The sequence below is a fragment of the Manis javanica genome, chromosome 13 (genome assembly GCF_040802235.1).
Source record: "Manis javanica isolate MJ-LG chromosome 13, MJ_LKY, whole genome shotgun sequence".
Classification (NCBI taxonomy): domain Eukaryota; kingdom Metazoa; phylum Chordata; class Mammalia; order Pholidota; family Manidae; genus Manis; species Manis javanica.
Window position 1 is genome coordinate 36,920,536 of NC_133168.1, and position 19,986 is coordinate 36,940,521.

General features: G+C 37.3%; 1 protein-coding gene across 5 annotated transcripts in view; it reads right to left on the reverse strand.

The window, feature by feature from the left end:
* Nucleotides 1–7,845: 7,845 nt before the first annotated feature.
* Nucleotides 7,846–19,986, reverse strand: part of LOC108389720 (amine sulfotransferase-like) — a 34,287-nt gene continuing 22,146 nt past the window's right edge. For all 5 annotated transcript variants that reach the window (XM_037017692.2, XM_037017694.2, XM_037017693.2 and 2 more), the window contains 5 exons: nucleotides 17,379–17,590; nucleotides 13,561–13,687; nucleotides 12,543–12,637; nucleotides 10,543–10,729; nucleotides 7,846–8,768 (listed from right to left, as the gene is read on the reverse strand). In XM_037017692.2, coding sequence (XP_036873587.1) covers nucleotides 8,647–8,768; nucleotides 10,543–10,729; nucleotides 12,543–12,637; nucleotides 13,561–13,687; nucleotides 17,379–17,590 — 743 coding nt within the window. In that variant the 3' untranslated portion in view covers nucleotides 7,846–8,646. The remainder of the gene's footprint in view (nucleotides 8,769–10,542; nucleotides 10,730–12,542; nucleotides 12,638–13,560; nucleotides 13,688–17,378; nucleotides 17,591–19,986) is intronic.

Consider the following 19,986-nt stretch of genomic DNA (forward strand, 5'->3'; position numbering starts at 1 on the left):
GCACTAAATAATCTCCTAATAAGGATGGTATAAAATAGCTCAGAGAAAATTCAGCTGATATGCAATTCAGAACATAGCAACTATTTTTCACCTACCCTATGGTCCCATATATGAGGTGCATGAGCTCTTTCTGTATTTTGGATGTCAACCCTTCATAGGATATGTCATTTATGAATGTATTCTCCCATACTGTAGGATGCCTTCTTGTTCTATTGATGGTGTCCTTTGCTGTACAGAAGCTTTTCAGCTTGATATAGTCCCAGTTGTTCATTTTTTTATTTTGTTTCCCTTACCCAGGTAAATGTGTTCATGAAGAAGTCGCTCATGTTTATGTCCAAGAGATTTTTGCCTGTTTTTTTTCTAAGAGTTTTATGGTTTCATGACTTACATTCACATCTTTGATCCATTTTAAATTTACTTTTGTGTATGTGGTTAGACAATGATCCAGTCTCATTTCTCTTACATGTAGCTGCCTAGTTTTGCAAGCACCAACTGTTGAAGAGGCTGTCATTTCCCCATTGTATATCCATGGCTCCTTTATTATATATTAATTGACCATATATATTTGGGTTAATATCTGCACTCTCTATTCTGTTCCGCTGGTCTGTGGATCTGTTCTTATGCCAGTACCAAATTGTCTTGATTATTATGGCTTTGTAATAGAGCTAGAAGTTGGGAAGAAAGTTTCCCCCTGCTTTATTCTACCTTCTCAGGATTGCTCTAGCTATTCAGAGTCTTTTGTGGTTCCATATGAATTTTAGAAGTATTTGTTCCAGTTTGTTGAAGAGTGCTGTTGGTATTTTGATAGGAATTGCATTGGATCTGTAGATTACTTTAGGCAGGATGTCCATTTTGAGAATATTAATTCTTCCAACCCAGGAGCATGGGATGAGTTGCCATTTGTTAATGTATTCTGTAATATCTCTTAAGAGTGTCTTGTAGTTTTCAGGGTATAGGCCTTTCACTTCCTTGGATAGGTTTATTCCTAGGTATTTTATTCTTTTTGAGGCAATTTTGAATGAAATTGTTTTCCTGATTTCTCCTTCTGCTAGTTCATCCTTAGTGTATGGGAAAGCAACAGATTTCTGTGTACTCAGATATTAGTTCTAGTAGTTTTGAAGTGGAGTCTTTGGGATTTTTTATGTACAATATCATGTCATCTGCAAATAATGACAGTTTGACTTCTTCTTTACCAATGTGGATGCTTTATATTTTTTGTTTTGTCTTATTGCCTTGGCTAGGACCTCCAGTACTATGTTGAAAAGTGTGGTGAGTGGGTATTCCTGCCTTGTTCCTGATCTTAGGTGAAAAGCTTTCAGCTTCTTGTTGTTAAGTATGATGTTGGATGTGGGTTTGTCATATATGGCCTTTATTATGTTGAGGTACTTGCCCCATTTTGTTGAGACTCATTTTGTTGAGTTTTTATCAAGAGTGGATGTTGAAGTTTGCCAAATGCTTTTTCTGCATCTATGGAGATGATCATGTGGTTTTTGTCCTTCTCTTTGTTGATGTGGTGTGGATGATGTTGATGGATTTTCGAATGTTGTACCATCCTTGCATCCCTGAAATTAATCCCACTTGATCATGGTCTATGATTCTCTTGATGTCCTTTTGAATTTGGTTTGCTAGGATTTTGTTCAGTATTTTTGCATCTATATTCATCACGGTTATTGGTCTGTAATTTTCTTTTTTTGTGGGGTCTTTGCCTGGTTTTGGTATTAGAATAATGCTGGCTTCATAGAATGAGTTTGGAAGTATTCCCTCCTCTTCTGTTTTTTGGAAAACTTTAAGCAGAATGGGTATTATGTCTTCTCCATATATTTTGTAAAATTCAGCAGTGAATCTTTCTGGTCCAGAGTTTTGTTCCTGGGTATTTTTTTTATTACTGATTCAATTTTGTTGCTAGTAATTGGTCTGTTTAGATTTTCTGTTTCTTCCTTTGTCAGTCTTGGAAGGTTGTATTTTTCTAGAAAGTTGTCCATTTCTTCTAGGTTATCCACCTCGTTAGCATACAGATTTTCATAGTATTCTTTAATAATTCTTTGTATTTCTGTGGTGTCTGTTGCGATTTTTCCTTTCTTATTTTTACATCTGTTTATGTGTGCAGATTCTCTTTTTCTCTTAATAACTGTGGCTAGGGTTTTATCTAGTTTGTTCATTTTTTCTTCTCAAAGAACCAAATCCTGGTTTCATTGATTTTTTCCATTGTTTTATTCTTCAAATTTTATTCATTTCTTCTCTGATCTTTATTATGTCCCTCCTTCTACTGAATTTGGGCCTTATTTGTTTTTCTTTTTCCAGTTTCAATAATTGTGACTTTAGACTATTCATTTGGGATTTTATTTCTTTCTTTAGATAGTCCTGGATTACTATATACTTTCCTCTTAAAATTTGCTGCTTCCCCCAGAAGTTAAGGCATTTTGTTGTTATTGTCATTTATCTCCACATATTACTTTATCTCTGTTTTAATATTGTCATTGATACATTGATTAGGAACATGTTGTTAAGCCTCCATGTGGTTGTAACCCTTTTGTTTTCTTTGTACAATTTATTTCTCATTTTATGCCTTTGTGATCTGAGAAATTGGTTGGTTGAATTTCAGTCTTCTTGAATTTACTGGTTCTTTTTGTGGCCTAGAATGTGGTCTAGTCTGAAAAATTTTCCATGTGCACTTAAGAAGAATGTGTACCCTGCTGCTTTTGGGTATAGAGTTCTATAGATGTCTGTTAGGTCCATCTGTTCTAGTGTGTTGTTCAGTCCCCTTACTTATTTGTGTCTGGTTGAACTGTCCTTTGGAGTGAGTGATGTGTTAAAGTTTCCTAAAATGAATGCATTGCATTCTATTTCCTCCTTTAATTCTTTTAGTATTTGTTTCACATATGTCCATGCTCCTGTGTTGTGTGCATATATATTTATAATGGTTATATCCTCTTGTTGGACCACTTTATCATTATGTAATGTCCTTCTTTATCTCCTGTTACTTTATTTGTTTTGAAGTCTGTTTTGTCTGATACAAGTACTGCAACACTGCTTTTTTCTCCCTGTTGTTTGCGTGAAATATCTTCTTCTATCCCTTCACTTTTAGTCTGTGTATGTCTCTGGGTTTGAGGTGAGTCTCTTTTAAGCAGCATATAGATGGGTCTTGCTTTTTTTATCCATTCTATTACTCTGTGTCTTTTGGTTGGTGCATTCAGTCCATTTACATTTACGGTGATTATCGATAGTTATATGTACTATGGCCATTGCAGGCTTTGGATTCATGGTTTCCAAAGATTTAAGGGTAGCTTCTTTACTATCTAACCATGTAACTTTTACTCACTTTTTACACTTTTATAAACACAGTAATGATTTTTTTATTTCTCTCCCTTCTTATTCTTCCTCCTCCACTCTTTATATGTTAGGTGTTTTATTCTGTACTCTTTTGTGTTTCCTTTGACTGCTTTTGTGGACAGTTGATTTCATTTTTTGCCTTTAGTTAGTATTTGGTTGGTCTTCTTTCTTTGCTGTGATTTCATTTTCTCTGGTGACATCTATTTAGCTTTAGGAGTACTTCCATCTAGAACATTCCCTTTAAAATACCCTGTAGAGATGTTTTGTGGGAGGCAAATTCCATCAACTTTTGCTTATCTGGAAATTGTTTGAACCCTCCTTCAAATTTAAATGATAATCTTGCTGGATACAGTATTCTTGGTTTGAGGCCCTTCTGTTTCAGTGCATTAAATATATCATGCCAGTCCCTTCTGTCCTGTATGGTTTGTGTTGGGAAGTCTGTTTATAGCCTGATGGGTTTTCCTTTGTAGGCAATCTTTTTTCTCTCTCTGGCTGCCTTTAAACCCTGTCCTTGTCTTTGATCTTTGCCATTTTAATTATTATATGTCTTGGTGTTTTTCTCCTTGGGTCCCTTTTGTTGGGAGATCTGTGGGTTTCCATGTCCTGAGGGATTATTTCCTTCCCCAGACTGGGGATGTTTTCAGCAATTATTTCTTCAAAGACACTTTCTATCCCTTTTCTCTCTCTTGTTCTTCTGGTACCCCTGTAATGTGAATATTGTTCCATTTGGATTGGTCACACAGTTCTCTTAACATTCTTTCATTCCAAGAGATCCTTTTATCTCTCTCTGCCTCAGCTTCTCTGTATTCCTATTTTCTGAATTCTATTCTATTAACAGTCTCTTGCACATTATCTGGTTTGGTATTAAGTCCTTCTATTGCTTGTTTCATTTCTGTTATCTCTGGATTTCATCCCTTAGCTCTTGCATATTTCTCTGCAGGTCCATCAGCCTGGTTATGACTTTTATTTTGAATTCATTTTCAGGAATATAGGTTATATCTATCTTACCAGGCCTTGTCTCAGGGTTGTTTGACTGATTTTTGACTGGACCAGATTCTTCTGCCTTTTCATGGCAATAGAAGTGACCGCCGGCAGGTGGAGCATGTGTCAGCTGGAAAACAAAGTCCATTCCTGCTTGCTGGTCACCTTGCCCTTCTCTGCTGCCTGTGCCTGTTACCCACCCCTGAGAGCAGTCTCTGTGTTAATTTCCTGAGCTACTGTGGGTGGGGCAGCCCTCAGAATAGCCTAGGACACTGCAGGGGGGTGCAGATGCACTGGCTGTGTTTTCCTTCGAAAACAGCGCCCCTTCGTGCCTTCTGTACCTTGCTCCAACTTCCTCTGCCTGTGCCTGGCAGCTGCATGGAGGGCACATCCTCTGGGTCTGGCCCTGTTATCTGCACACTGGGAGGAGACTCTGGGTGGTTGCTGTGGGTGGTGTTGCTCCCTGGCTGCCCCACTGCTGTGGTGGTTCAGCTGGTTTGCTTGCAGTGCTGGCTGTGGGGAATGAATGGCAGGCTGCTTATTGCTGTGAGGGGCTTCAGAGCTGCCTTGCCACCTAGGGCTTAGGGGACCTGAAATTCCTTAACATTTCCAGCCTGCTGGGCTGAGTGTGCTGGGACTTTTTTGTCCATCTGTATATCCTTGTCCCTTTAAGACTTTTAAAGCCCCAGCTTTTCTTTTGTCCCAGGAGAGCTGGCTTTGGGGACTAGCTCACAGTTTCTGTCTTGGATTTTATTTTTCCATTTCTCTAATATGCAGTACACTATATGATGTGTGTCTGTGCTCCTTCTGCAGATTACTAGAGCTGGTTATTTAGTATCCCTGTGCTTCCACTACCTCTCCACGCTGATTCTTTTCCTCCCACCAGTGAGATGGGGTGGGGGGAGTGTTTGGGTCCTGCCCAGTCATGGTTTTGTATCTTACTCTTTTCATGAGATGCTGAGTTCTCACAGATGTAGATGTAGCCTGGCTGTTGTACTATATCTTCTGGTCTGTCTTTTAGGAATAGTTGTATTTGCTGTATTTTCAAAAATATACATGGTTTTGGGAGGAGATTTCTTCTGCCCTACTCACTCCACCATCTTGAGCTCCTCCTCATCTGGTACTTTTCTTTATACACCTGGCTTATTTCACTGAGCATAATACCCTCTAGCTCCATCCATTTTGTTGCAAATGGTAGGATTTGTTTTCTTCTTATGGCTGAATAATATTCCATTGTGTATTTGTACCATATCTTCTTTATCCCTTCATCTACTGATGGACACTTAGGTTGCTTCCATATCTTGGCTATTATAAATGGTACTACAATAAACATAGGGGTGCATATATCTTTTTGAGTCTAGAGTATTGTTTTCTTTGGGTAAATTCCTAGGAGTGAAATTCCTGGGTCAAATGGTATTTCTATTTTTAGTTTTTTGACGAACCTCCATATTGTTTTCCACAATGCTTGAACTAATTAATATTCCCACCAGCAGTGTAGGAGGGTTCCCCTTTCTCCACATTCTCACAAGCATTTGCTCTTCCTTATCTTTTGGATGTTGGCCATCTAACTGGCGTTAGGTGATATCTTATTGTCATTTTAATTTGCATTTCCCTGATAATTAGTGATGTGGAGCATCTTTTCATGTGTCTTTGGCCATCTGAATTTCATTTTTGAAGAAGGGTCTATTCATACCATCTGCCCATTTTTTAATTCAGGTTATTTATTTTTGGGTGCTGTGGTGTGTGAGTTCTTTATACATTTTGAATGTTAACCTCTTTTTGGATATGTCATTTTCAAATATATTCTCCCATACTACAGGATGCCTTTTGTTCTACTGATGCTGTCCTTTGTTTTGCAGAAGCTTTTTTACTTTGATGTAGTCCCATTTTTCGCTTTTGCATTTGTTTCCCTGGCCCAAGAGGATGTGTTCAGGAAAAGTTGCTCATGTTCATATTCAAGAGATTTTTGCCTATGTTTTCTTCTAAAAGTTTTATGGTTTCATGAGTTACATTCTGGTCTTTCATCCATTTTGTGTTTTCTTTTGTGTATGGAGTTAGACAATCATCCAGTTTCATTCTCTTCCATGTATCTGTCCAGTTTTGCCAACACTAGTTGTTAAAGAGGCTGTCATTTCCCTATTGAATATCCACAGCTCATTTATCATATATTAATTGACCATATACACTTGGGTTTATATCTGGGATCTCTATTCTGTTCCATTGATCTATGGTTCTGTTCTTGTGCCAGTGTGAAATTGTCTTGATTACTGTGGCTTTGTAGTAGAGCTTAAAGTCAGAGAGCCTAATCCCCAAGGTTTATTCTTCCTTCTCAGCATTGCTTTGGCTATTCAGGGTCTATTGTGGTTCCATATGAATTTTAGAACTATTTGCTCTAGTTAAAGAATGCTGTTGATATTTTGACAGGGATTGCATTGAATCTGTAAATTTCTTTAGGCAGGATGGCCATTTTGACAATAATAATTCTTCCTATCTATGAGCACAGGATGTATTACTTCCAATTTAAGAACTTAGGAGAAAAATCTGTCAGGCTCTCAGTGGAATGGGGATTAACGAGAAGTAGACTTTAATCAAATTAACATGGCAACTCAGTCCCAAACCAAGGTAATAAATAATTGGGAATAAAAAGTTAAGGGGAGTGTTAAAGGTTTTTAGTTCTAGAGTGAGACAGTCAAGGGTTTGAATCATAGTGCTAAGTTACTGCCTATTTGTTCATGGGAGTTTAGTTTATCTCATCCTGTCCCCTGTTTTCTCAGTTGTTAAACAGCACTGCCTTTGTAAACTTTTTGTAAATAATCATGCAGAGAATTCACATAAAAGTCTAATACCAATAAATTGTATACAATATTCACTCATCTAAGCACAAGATTTCCTTCCCACTCCTAACCCCAACTTGTTAAAAAGAAATAAGGAGAAAAGAGGAAAGAATGAATGTTTCTCTCAGATAAATGTCATGTCGTCTGTGCACACCTGGGAAGTTATGAGTTCAGAAAATAGGAGGAATCCTGGGGATTGAGAAATCTTCTCCCAGTGCAAGAATCAGGGCCCTTTGTCTCCTTATCTAAAGCAGCAGTGATGAAATAATTTGTATGTGTTTCTTAGGAAAGGTGAGCAGAGCTTTGAACATATGGAAATAAAAGTAAGTGAGACATCCAGCCTCCCTAAATGGGCACCACTCGGCAGAGATTTATGCGGAGGTCTGCAGAAGCTGGAGAGTGGTGATGGCAATGTCCACACTACTGCTGGCCTCAGACCAACTGCACTGCTTCCCATTCAGCCAAACTGGGAACCAGAAACCGCGATGATGAATGAGCAGGCAAAACTCCATGAGCAGCAATAACAACCAGGTAAAAAGTGTAACTGATAAAATTTCCTACTTACCATTAACTGCAAATGTTATATATGTTCTAAGGAATAAAGTGAAGAAATGAGCCAGGCTTTTATTAGGTTCATGTATCTTTACCTAATATCCTGGGGAAAAAAAAAAAAAAAACCACAATGAAAGGTAAAAATTCCTGAATGGTAATACTCAATTTATTATGGCTTCAATTTTTAAATCACTTTTAAGTGTAGAGCAATGCCTAGCATAAAACCAGTCGTTATTTTGAAAGAGTTTATGACTTTATTTGAACAATTTAGATATCATGATTTTGAGAGAGAAAAGCATATTAGGAGAAAAAAAAATTTACAAAACTCAACTTACATGTTTACAGTTATGTAGAACATGATAATGTCTATTTTAATCAGTAAGAAAATGATGGACTACTCAATAATAATTTAGATCAATTAGTTGTCTATTAGAAAAATAGTTTTCTTACAATGTAAGTATATTATCTAGATCAACTATAGATATGACATATGAACATAAAAATATTTGGTGTGGCAAACTTCCTAAGTTACACACAAATCTAAAAGCTTTTAAACAAAAGATTCACTCATTTGGTTATGTAAATATTAAGCTCTTCTTACATGAAAAAATACAGTGAGTCAATGTTTCCATTTCAAGACAGCAAACTGATCACATGTTGTGATTTCCTCTTTTGTTCAAGAATCTCTGAACTACTAAAAAAAATAATAAATATTCCATAACTATTTGCCAACAAATAAGGAGGATCCTCTTTTGATTAGAAACTGAGGCGTCCCTGGAAATGGAAAACAGGCCACATATAGCAAATGATGTAAAATTACTAATTCTTATTTATTAATCACTAAGGTTTTTCAATTGTGATACAACAAAAGTCAAAGATTACAGTGTATTGTTAAATATGTTTCTTTCTGAAAGTGTTTTTTTTTAATGTTTTCACTGAGTTCAGTACTCTATTCTTCATTTATATCCCAGATGAACTTCAAGGGAAAATCTTTCATCTCCCTTTGGAAAATCTTGTCAAACCTTTCATTCTGTTGAACAGTCATGTGATTTTTCCAGTCTCCAATTGTACCTGGGAGGAGATATAAACAAATTGCTTCAGTGAAGTTTCTGTGCTGGGGGTGCAGGTGTGAGACTTTAGCTTTGGGATAAACATGATTTTTTCCACTTTTATTTTCTCTCCTCTCCAAGTTCCCAGTTCCTCCTTCCCATAGTCATGATTTCACTCTCTCATTTTGGGCAAGCTGGTAAACTTATCACTGCAATTATACTGTAATTTGATGTAATTAGTCCACCTTCTAAGCTGTCAGACACTTGGTAAAAAATAAAATCACTGCAATTTAATCACTGTTGTTCCATACTAACACTGGTTATGGTGTTTTTGTAAAAGTCTTATAAAAATCCATTAACAAATATCACTGAGCTAATAATTATTGATGAAGACATGGATGCTCTGAAATATTTAAAGTATAGAAAAGATCATAGAATTGATAAAGGTAGGGCTGAAATTATTTCATCTTTACCCAATTTAGGTATGACACAGCCTCAAACTAAACTTACAGACATACAGAATTTTTATGGCAAACAACAGCAGAGGAAAGAAGAGGTAAAAGAGGAAACACTAATTTTAAAAATACACTGGTTGGAATGAAAATAAAAATCTGAAAAATACTGAAAACTCAAAGAAATCTTAGGGCAGGAGTGGTCATGCAATGCAAATAACATTTAAGAAGGTAACCTTAATGAGAGAAGTGCTTTTGAAACTGCATAATAAACATATGGGAATATATTTCACTACTACAAATAAATTTTGCTCACTCTGATCTCTATATTCACTATTTCAGCCTCTCTTGTTCAGGTTCATTAAAGACATAGGTACACAGAAAATTTTCTTTTTTCAAAGAAAATCCAAATGCAAGTACAGCAATAGTGATAGATTACAATGGTCATAGCATCTAGAAAACAAAGGTCTGTGCTGGGGCTAAAGGGAAAGAACACACCCCCTCTTCAGGTTGGCTCCCTGTTACCACTGCTTTAATTTTTAAAGACAAGGGGGAAGATAAACCTAAGAGATGAAGGAATACAAAAAAATTTTCAAGAAATCAAAGCCAGTATTTATTGCTATTTTATATAGAGGCATAGAACCTTACAATTAAGTGAGAAATCTATGTCTATAATTCTGATTACACATTTTCCACATTCTTAATTAGAAGATCATAAAATATAATTTGCAATGCTTGTTTAAAATAAAAATAATTTAATGTATTCAAGTGTATCAGTTGTATAATGATTTCATTCATTCTAAAATCTCACTCATTTTTAGGGCACATAAATGAGATATTCCTGTGAGTTGTTACAATGTGAGATTCTGGTTTGATGTAAGACACGTAATAGTCACTCCTGATGACAAAAGAATAACAAATGTGTGCTGTTAATTCACCCTTGATAGATGCTCAGAAAAAGTCGTGGAGATGTAAAAGCAGCCAGCAATGGCCAACAGATCCATCATTAACTCATCATTAGAATGTGGCCATGTTAATGAAGCGATAGTGTCTAACACTGGATAAACATTCATTTGTGGCAGGCACTGTGCTAGGCATTGGTAGATTTTTCAGGGGCCATGTAGAAGGACTTGTGGTTGTAGATTACTCCTCAGATACCTTCAGGGACCAAATATTATAGTCTCATGAAGAGCACAGAGTACAAATCATGGAAAATCAACTGCCTGGAGGATGGAAGGGGATAAGGAGAGCTCCATTTTGGAAAACTCTGGCAGGAAGTCTAGAGTCTACACTTTGGTTCATTTGCACCACAGACCAAAACAAAAACTGACTCCCGAACTTCACCTTTGCGAAGGAAAAATTCATAATTCTTTAAATGTTCAGCTGAAGTTTTTAATATAGTTGTATAATTTGCAAGTGGGTCAGACTTCATGTTCTCAAACGTGGCCTGCCTCATAACAGCATCCACTTCCTCTTCATTCAGTTTCTTCCCCAGAAATTTACAGACTGTCAAGATAGAACTTCTGAGATCCTGAAGTAAATCAGAGATTCATACATTATGCAAATCATAACAAAGAAGACTTACATAAATGTCACAACTAAATAACATCACGGAAGGAAAAGTGTAGCTGCTTAGGCTGGTTATAAATTTGGAATTACATGGTGAGAAGGGACTTCATTACTCTTTCTTGGTAAATTAATCTTTCCTTTGTCTGGAGTTTTACTCCTTATTTGGGGTTATTTCTGGATTGCTCACATTTCATTTCATCTGTGTTCACTAGACTGCCTTGTGAGAGTAGCATGGCCCTGGATAACAGTGCAAATGATTAGATGGACAATTACAGAATCAGAGCTGGCAATTGAGTATACCAACATATGCAGAGACAGCAAATATGAAACAGATTTCAAAGCCAGTTTCAAACAGTAAGAGAAATTTGTTGTAGGTCTTAAACAGAAATGTTTTTCTATGAAGACAAAGCTGGAGACATACAGACTAGACTAAAAGAACAGTATATGCATTATTGCAGTTGCAGGAAATGTGTGAGATGTCAGGTGACAGCAAAGTTAGAAGCTGGGTTTCCTTGGAGCTTGATGGAAACAGGCCTGGGATGAGAAGGTGGGGGGATATGGCTGGAGGCACTGGAAGAAGCCTTATTTTGAAGAGTGTAGCAAAGCCAGCCAGATACTTGTATCTGGTCTTAGTAGCTGATATAAACTAAACAGGAGAGTCTAGGCTTCTATCATCACCTAGGGGCCGACTTTAACCAAAGCTAGTGATGAATGCTCAGCTGGTGGCAGCCATTAGTTGTTGCCTGCATTTCTGCTTTTCCTCTTCTTTCTTGTTAAGAGATCCCTGGTGATATTCTGGCATCAGTGTCCAGCCCCATTCAAGGAATGGTCCTGTTTGAGATGAGATCCTCCTGGTACTCCCATTCTCCTTTATGAGATTTTTGTCTAGAGTGGTGACTGATAGACTTTTGGCATTGAAACAGAAAGACAAAGTCACACAGAAGGTTCTGAGATTGATGTTCCTCCTGGGGTAAAACCAGGAACATAGCAAAGGAAAAAGTCCTTTATGGCTCTGTTTCTTTTATTTCTACTTTAGAAGTTATCTATCCTATCCTCAAAGGACATGAGATTGGCACCGTAACAGCCATCTTATATGAAGGGAAGCATCAGTGCCACACAAAACATGGCAAAAAAAGCAAATACAGAATTCCTGGGACATTCATGACATCCTTGAGCTGCCATACCCAGACTCAGGGTAACTTGCCTCTGGATTTCAGTCAATAAACAACAGATGCCCTTTTAACAGATGCTTTAAGCCACTTATGGTTGAGTATTATTGGGAGCTGCATTCTTCCTAATGGAACACAAAAATTTTCACTTACTTACCATGTCATGCTTACTCAACATAAGGCTCACAAGAATGAATTTCTCAAGAAATACATCCCAGTGTAATAAACTAAATCCAGAATGTTAAAAGGGTTAATAATGCAGAAAATAGAATGAATAAAGCATGACTGAAAGAGTAATACCCTGGTTCAAAATAATCAGACATATACATGCCTGCTAATACACAGAAATCCCTCATACACATATTATTTATTAAAATGAATTATAAATTAAAAACTGGTAAACAAAATAAAGAGATGATATGGAAACACTCTTCTATGACACTGAATCTTGTATCTCTAATTTCGTTTGTCCTTTGGGGACTCTAGACATGAACCATCAGTTTGTTAGGTCAGACTGGGTTACCATTTGGGAAACCAGAAATATAATCTCTACTCACAGAAATATATATACATAATCTGGTATACAGACAAACCATCTGCACTCACCTTCTTCATATCCTCATACATTATGAATTGAATGTTGAAGTGGCTTTTGTGCTCATACCATCCTTTAATGTGGTCAAACCAAAGGCTTCCTACCACTGTGGGAAGATAGAAAAGGAATTAGGGAAACATATTGAACAGGTTGAGAAATAAGCTATTGCATTCTTAAGGGGTGCAGGAATGTTTAGTAACAAAGGAAAGACAAGGAACTCTGTTGCTAGATTCCACTTTGTTCTCTGTCACATGACTAATTGGAGACTCACCCTGCTGCCACCAGGGAGCTATACATTCATTAATGGAGAAATCGTTTTCTTATAAATATATTTTACATAAAGATAAAAGCATACTAAGGTGGGATTAGGAGGGACCAAAACCAGACAACAGTCATGGGAACATATCCTCTCCATCCCACTCCTCCCACTGTCCCCAAAGACACATAGAGTTGCTCCCCTCAATGGACTATGTGGGCTCCCTGAGGAGTCCCTTCAGCTCTGCACAGTGGTTTAGATTTTAAGCTTATTTCTCCTGTATAAGACCATCATCTCTATGTCAGCAGGCCTTGCTCTTGCTCAGCTACCGAAGTTGACTCCTCAGAACAGAATGGGGGAACAGAACTTTGTCACATAGAAGCCTCTGGAAGTTGCCACATGCAGTATGCACTGCCAAAGCCCCAAACCTACTATGATCTACACTGAGCTCCCTTCTCAGCTGAGCTAGAACAGAAACTTCTGAGTTCCTGAAACACTAATCTGTTCACACTTCTTTAATAGCTAAGAGTAAATATTCCCTTTTAATATGATGTTGTAATCTTAATGATCTCCTGAGTTTGGGTGAATGTGAATAGAATTTGCAAGTATGGCAGGACGTAGTCATCCAGACAACCCCAACAATGGTTTGATAAATTGTCTACTGAATCCATTCTACTCTATTTCATGATTGTCTTTCCCTCTGTCAAATTCACTAAGTTTAAGAGCTCACCTCAGTTCTGAAAACTGATAGCTCAGTTTATAAGTTCAGTTACCTTTTCCTTCTAGAAAGAGTTCCATGAATTCCTCAATACTGACTGCAGATTTGAAACTTCTCAACATATTTGAAAAATGAAAATATGAGCACAAAACATCTTTAGGGTTCCTGTATACGTAAATAAGCTGCAAAAAAAGGAGGAAACCATTGTTTCTGTTGCTTTCATTTTATATTTACCTCCTATAGACATTTCAGTTGGATGAGACCCATTATTTTAAGCTCTCACAATCTCCTAATCATGTCATAAACACACTCAGCCCTCTCCTCTGTATTCTGGGTTTCTCTTTCTCTATAAGTCCTCTCTCTCACTCCATGCCTGGCCAAGACTATCAATAACTCTTCTAGACACATCTCAGAAGTTACCGTTTCTTAAATCACAAAGGCAAAGAGAACTACACCATTCTTTTCCCTTATACCAACTAGCTAAAACACATGAGAATGCTTCATAAACTACAAAATAATATGAGAACTTGAATACTAAACTAAAGTGTTTTCAATGTACAAGTGCAGTTTACACCTTTCTTACTCTTATACCTTGATAGGGGAAAACACAAGTCTTTGGAACATAGAGGTTACTTCTTAGGAATTTTTTACACTGAAGGAATAGAGAATTCATTTAAAAAAAGGTTTATGATAATCAACTGGAAGAAATAGTTTCTTAACAACAATATTACATGAATACAAAATACATTAATATCTGCCCAGCCCACATTTAAGGGACTTATTCTGTGTGTGTACAGAACATTCAGGGTCACTCGGTAAACCCCAGGCCTTGCATCTCTATTGAGAATTGACATGTATATCTGTTGTTTCTCCTCTTGGAGAATATCCAGTTTAAGTAAAGAGAAGGTTTCAGCCACCTGCCCCCTCCCTGTCAGTGCCTGGAGACAATCCTTCATGCGAGGAGATGAGTTGATGGACTCTTGGTATGTGTGTGCAGTTCTCATTCCTCAGTGACCCACACTGCCCTGGAATGAGTCCTACAGCCACAGCACTTGTTTGGTACCAACAAAGTGGTTATAATATCAAACAAATAACAATGACGATTGATATTTCTGTAAAGAAATTAATAGTACTCCTCCAAAGGGTGAACTATAAGAAAAAAAAGTCACTTTCAGTCCTTGCTATGATTCTTTGTGTCTCTAAATATGGATTGGGAATTGCTTCTTGTCATACATCTGTTGGCTTATGTCAAAGTGACAGTGTTATCACAGAGTAAAAGGTCCTGCCTCTTTGGGTAGACAATCATGCAAGTTATCAGTAGAGGAAAACTAGGAGTTCATATCATGTAGAATTAAAGGGAGAAGTTACCATATACATTTTATTTAAATTTGTGGTATTAGATAATGCGACCTAGGTAATAAGTGCAGAGCAAGCAGAGGAGAAGGCCAGGTCAGATACCTCCAAATTCAACACTAGATGGTTAGACAGACAAGAATAAGCCAGAGGGAGGAATGAACAGTATCTCAGACGCCCACTGTACTATTAGAGAAAACCCTAAATAATGCAGGGACTGATTTTTCGGTAAAACACAAAGGCTTAATATTAGAACCAACAGGTTAGAATTAATTCATTATCCCAATGTTTTCAAACAGTTAAAGGGTTCCCACATTTCTACTCTGACATGCTAAGGTAGGAAAAGAAACATGTAAAGAAGGAGAAAATGATCAACTATGTCAGATGCATGGATAGGTTCAAAAAAGATGATAGATGATTCCTTGGTTTATAAAATATAAGAATTATGTGTTATTGACTTTGAGGTGTCAATGAAAGCTGGGGGCAGAAGCCAAATTGAGTAAGTTTAGATCAAAAGAACAGAGAAGCAGCAGCTAAAAATCAATATGGAAAAAGAGGAGTTCTGTCTTACTTCAAAATGGGTAACATGACATCTTGATTATGGGCCAAAGAGAATCATCAGGAAACAAGAAATTGATGATGAATTGAAAAAAGGAAATTACTGTTCATGCCAAATCTTCAAGGAGAGAGCAAGGTTCCCAAAGCAGCCTGACTGACATTTTGAACCAATTAGTTGTCTGTGGCACGGGCTACCCTGGGCACTGGAGCGTATCTAACAGCATCCCGGCCTCGGGGCTCTTTTCCCTCCGCACCAGCAGCACCACCACAGGCCCAGCCAAAAATGCTCCAGACAGTTCTGGGTATCCTGAGACAAAATCACCACCATCTGAGGTACACTGGGCAGACAAAAACAGCCCCTGACCGTGAGTGGAGGGGCTGGTCTCTAATAGGAGAAGACAGTCTACTGATTACACTTTTTCTTTTAAGGAGGGAAGGCACTGAGGGGACACCAGTGCAAGTAACTTTCTGAATTGCAGGTCATTAACTGGGGTCAGTGGAGGCACAGAGCAGAATGTTGTTAAGGTTTCCAAAGAGAGAAAAAGTATCAATTAATCCTTTTGGAAACTGAGAAAGCAAAACATATTAAAAGCAGAATTTGAGAACTGTGGTAATAAGTATAAAGACCAGGCACAGTGTTGAAGTGTTTAGGTTTTTTGCAGCCACTCAGATCCCTGAAAAAGGCAGGAATGCATTCCAATTGTGTTGAACCAGATTTTGGATTTGCCAGCTTATTATAACATAGATAAATGGAGCAAAGGGATTTAGACAGAAGAGATTATAGTGCTAAGATACAGTGAAGAATTGGGACTCTTTTCTGCAAGAGAGTAGAGGGGATGGTTCTGAATCCCAGTGCTGACACACACTGGGCTGGGAACACCAGAAAGGGGCAGGCCCATGAGGAGGCAGCAGTCTGAATAAGGTGAAGAAGTCACAATTTAAGTTAGTGTAATCACTGGTGATGCCTTTCTTCATTCATTCAACTCCAGTATCTGAAGGCCACTATTCTCAGCACTGTGAACACAGCCCTGAAAAAACCTCTACCTCTCTCATGGGTTTTACGTTTGGATCAGAAAGATAGATATTAGACAAATGTATATATTACAGTAGAGGGCAATGAGTGTCATAAATAGAGGGTGGTTTATAAGCAGGTTAGAAGGGTAGCTGAGGTCAGTGGAGGAAAGACCATTGGAGTTGGGAAGTCCTCACTGAGGCAGGAAAGGGCAGAGCCGGGGGGCTAAAGTTGAAGGAGACCCATCCTGCATTTGCTCATCCCTGAGAGTGAGCACCTCCTTAACGTTTGGGCCCTGGTGCCTTGCTTGCCTCTCCTTTTCTGGCCCTGCCAGAAGACCATTCACATGAGCTTTCAAATTATCATGTGAGTGATGGGAGCAGAGATAGAGAGGTAAGTATGGAGCCAAGAGCCTATATTATCAATGGATGGAGGTCACTGATCCAGGGAGAGATGGAGAGAGGGAGAGAATCACTCTGTAGAGAACACCGACTTGGTTTGAAGTTCCTTTGAATTTCATGGAAGTAGCTGCCTTGAGGGAGAATGCGGCAAAATATTTAGAAGTATCCAAGGGAAGCAGGGAAGACCCTAAAAGGAAGGAGGTGAGAAATTGCTAGTATTTTATGTATATACATAGTGATAAAGCTAATTTAAAATTAGGGAGTTATATATTACATCTATTTTATATATGCTATCATAATGTATTTTAATATAAACTATATGAATGTCTGTATATGCTTTACTTATTAAATGACCTACATTATTGTATAATCAGAAAAATGACAAGATGAAAGTAAAATTAAATATTATAAATGAGAACGCCAATGGTATTGAAAATTAAAGTTTGCAAATACTGTATTAACTAGCAACTGGATGAATGTAGTATCAGCATAATGAGCAAATTAAATAATGGAAAGAGTAATCATTCAGCAAGCATAGCCTTTTCCTACTTTGGCTTTTTTCTTCTTCAGCCCTCTGGGAGCCAAGTAGTATGGAATGTGGCTACAGAATAGACGAGGAGATGGTCTTTTGTTAAAGTGAATTTGTGGTCGAAACTTGTATTCAAGAAAGGGGACATAATCAATTGTGTCCACATTTGCAGTTCTTTTGCGATGCTCTTCAAAATAAATCAAGCTTAGTAACTGCTGAGTCCAGATGGTTCCTGTAAAAGAAATAATTTCTTTTTCAAGTTCAGGAAGTTCTCAAAATGTTCAAAACTAAGGCATCAGTTTTTAAGTTTTGTATGTTATGTTATTCAACCAAGGGTAATGATAAAGATGTCTGCATGGATTATTTTACACATGTAAAGTGCAGTAAAGGTAAGAGACAACAAACATTGTTTTTATTTTGCTTTAAAGAAAATGGGGCCATTTGTCACACAAATTCATTCTTTGACTCTTTATCTGTGCTTTCTTCTTCTTCATATGTTACCATTACATTAACTTCTATGCCTGCCACTATATTTTCTTCCTCATTCCTGGATCATTAGCTAATATAAGCACAGATCTAAACAAACCCTTCAAAGAAGTAACTTTTAATTTTTCCATCCTTCCCTCTGTTTTCTCACTTTGCCCATAATCTCTACTTAAGGAAATACTGTTTATTACAAATACCCAAGGGAGAACTTGTGACACCCACATAGACAGAAAGGAAAGATGCTACCTGAAGTTGGACCCTGGCTTCCAGTGCGATTTGAGAAATTCTAAGATAACTCTTATGTCTGTGGCCAATATGCACATGTAATTGCTGGTGTTTGTTTCCTTACAGTTCTTTGCATGCTTCATATATGGGACTATTGAGATTTAAGACAAACCCACTATGAGGTTGTGCTTCTAGTATTTCCAAGACAATGCTTTCAAAGAGTCTATCCCACCAGAAGTTACAAGTCCCAGTTAGAATAGTAATCTGAGTTCTGAAGTGAATAAATGTACTGGCCCCTCATCAATTCCCATATAGCCTTCCCAAAGACTTCCAGTGTCACCCAGGAAAGATTATGCCATGTTAGCACTGCTGGAGCTAAAACTCAATGAAAACTCAGAATGTAGCTCTAAAAGGATATCTGTGAAGAATATCTTTTCTCCTTCACAGACAAGAGTTGCTTTTCCTTCAGGAAATAGCACAGCTTCAGGATGGTGGACCAGTTAAAAATCATGACCTGCCGGGGCCGCAGATCTCCAGAGACTCAGGAATATGAGGACTGCAACACTGTGCCCCAGGCAAAACAGGCTGCACTTTCCCCTCTCCTCCTCCTCCTCTTCTGCGGCTCCTCACCCTCTCCCTTTCCCATCCTGTCCTTCCCTTTCTTTTTTCTTTTCTGCCCTTTCAGCATTACATGTAACAACACCACACAAGGACACTACAAAAAAAGAAAATTACAGACCATTATTCCTGATGAACATAGATGCAAAGATCCTTCAAAAAATTATTAGCAAACTGAATTCAATAATACATAGAAAGTATCATACATCATGATCAACTGGAATTTATTTGAGCTTTGCAGAAAGGCTTGACATTCACAAATCAATCAACATGGTATACCACATTAACAAAAGGAAGGATTAAAGCTGTATTAGCAGCTCAATATATGCAGAGAAAGTATTTGACAGAATTCAACATCCATTCATGATAGAAACACTAAACATAGTGGGCATTGTGGAAATTTCACTCAACAAATTAAAGGCCAGAGATGAGCCCACAGCTGACATCATTCTGGATGGTAAACTGGGAGTTTGTCCTCTAACATCAGGATCAGCACAAGTGTGCCTATTCTTATCAGTCTTTTGGGGAATCCTAGCCAGAGCAATTATCAAAAAAGGAAATAAAAGTCATCCAAAGTGGGGAGGAAAAAGTTAAACTGTCTCTATTTGTAGATGACATGCTATTATGTATAGGAAGCAAAGCTCTTAAAACTCCCTGAAAAACTGTTAGAACTATTCCAAGTACTCAGTGAAGTTGCAGGATTTATAATAAATATGCAAAATAAATTTTAAAATATACCAAAATAGACATTTCTGTGCACTAAAAACAAAGTATCAGAAAGAGAAATTAAAGATACAATTCCACTCATGGCAGCATCAAAAAGAATAAAATGGAGAGGAATAAATTTAACTAAGTTTATGAAAAACCAGTACTGAAAGTGATATGACACTAATAAAAAATAATTGAAGGATACACAAATAAATTGGAATATACTCCATGTCATGGATTATAAGAATCAATATTTTTAAGATGTCCACACTCCCCAAAGCAATATACAAATTCAGTGCATTTCCTATGAAAATTCCAGTGGTATTTTTCACAGAAATAGAAAACACCATCCAAAAATTTGTAAGGGACCACAAAAGTCTTGGAATAACCAAAGCAAGGAAGAATATAGCTGGGGGTATCACACGTCTTGGTTTCAACTTATGTTGCAAAGTTTAATTTAATATAATATAATTAATATAATATAATATGATATGACATGACATGACATGACATAACATAACATAACATAATATAATATAATATAATAAGTATAATATAATATAATATAAATATATCATGAATTTATACTAT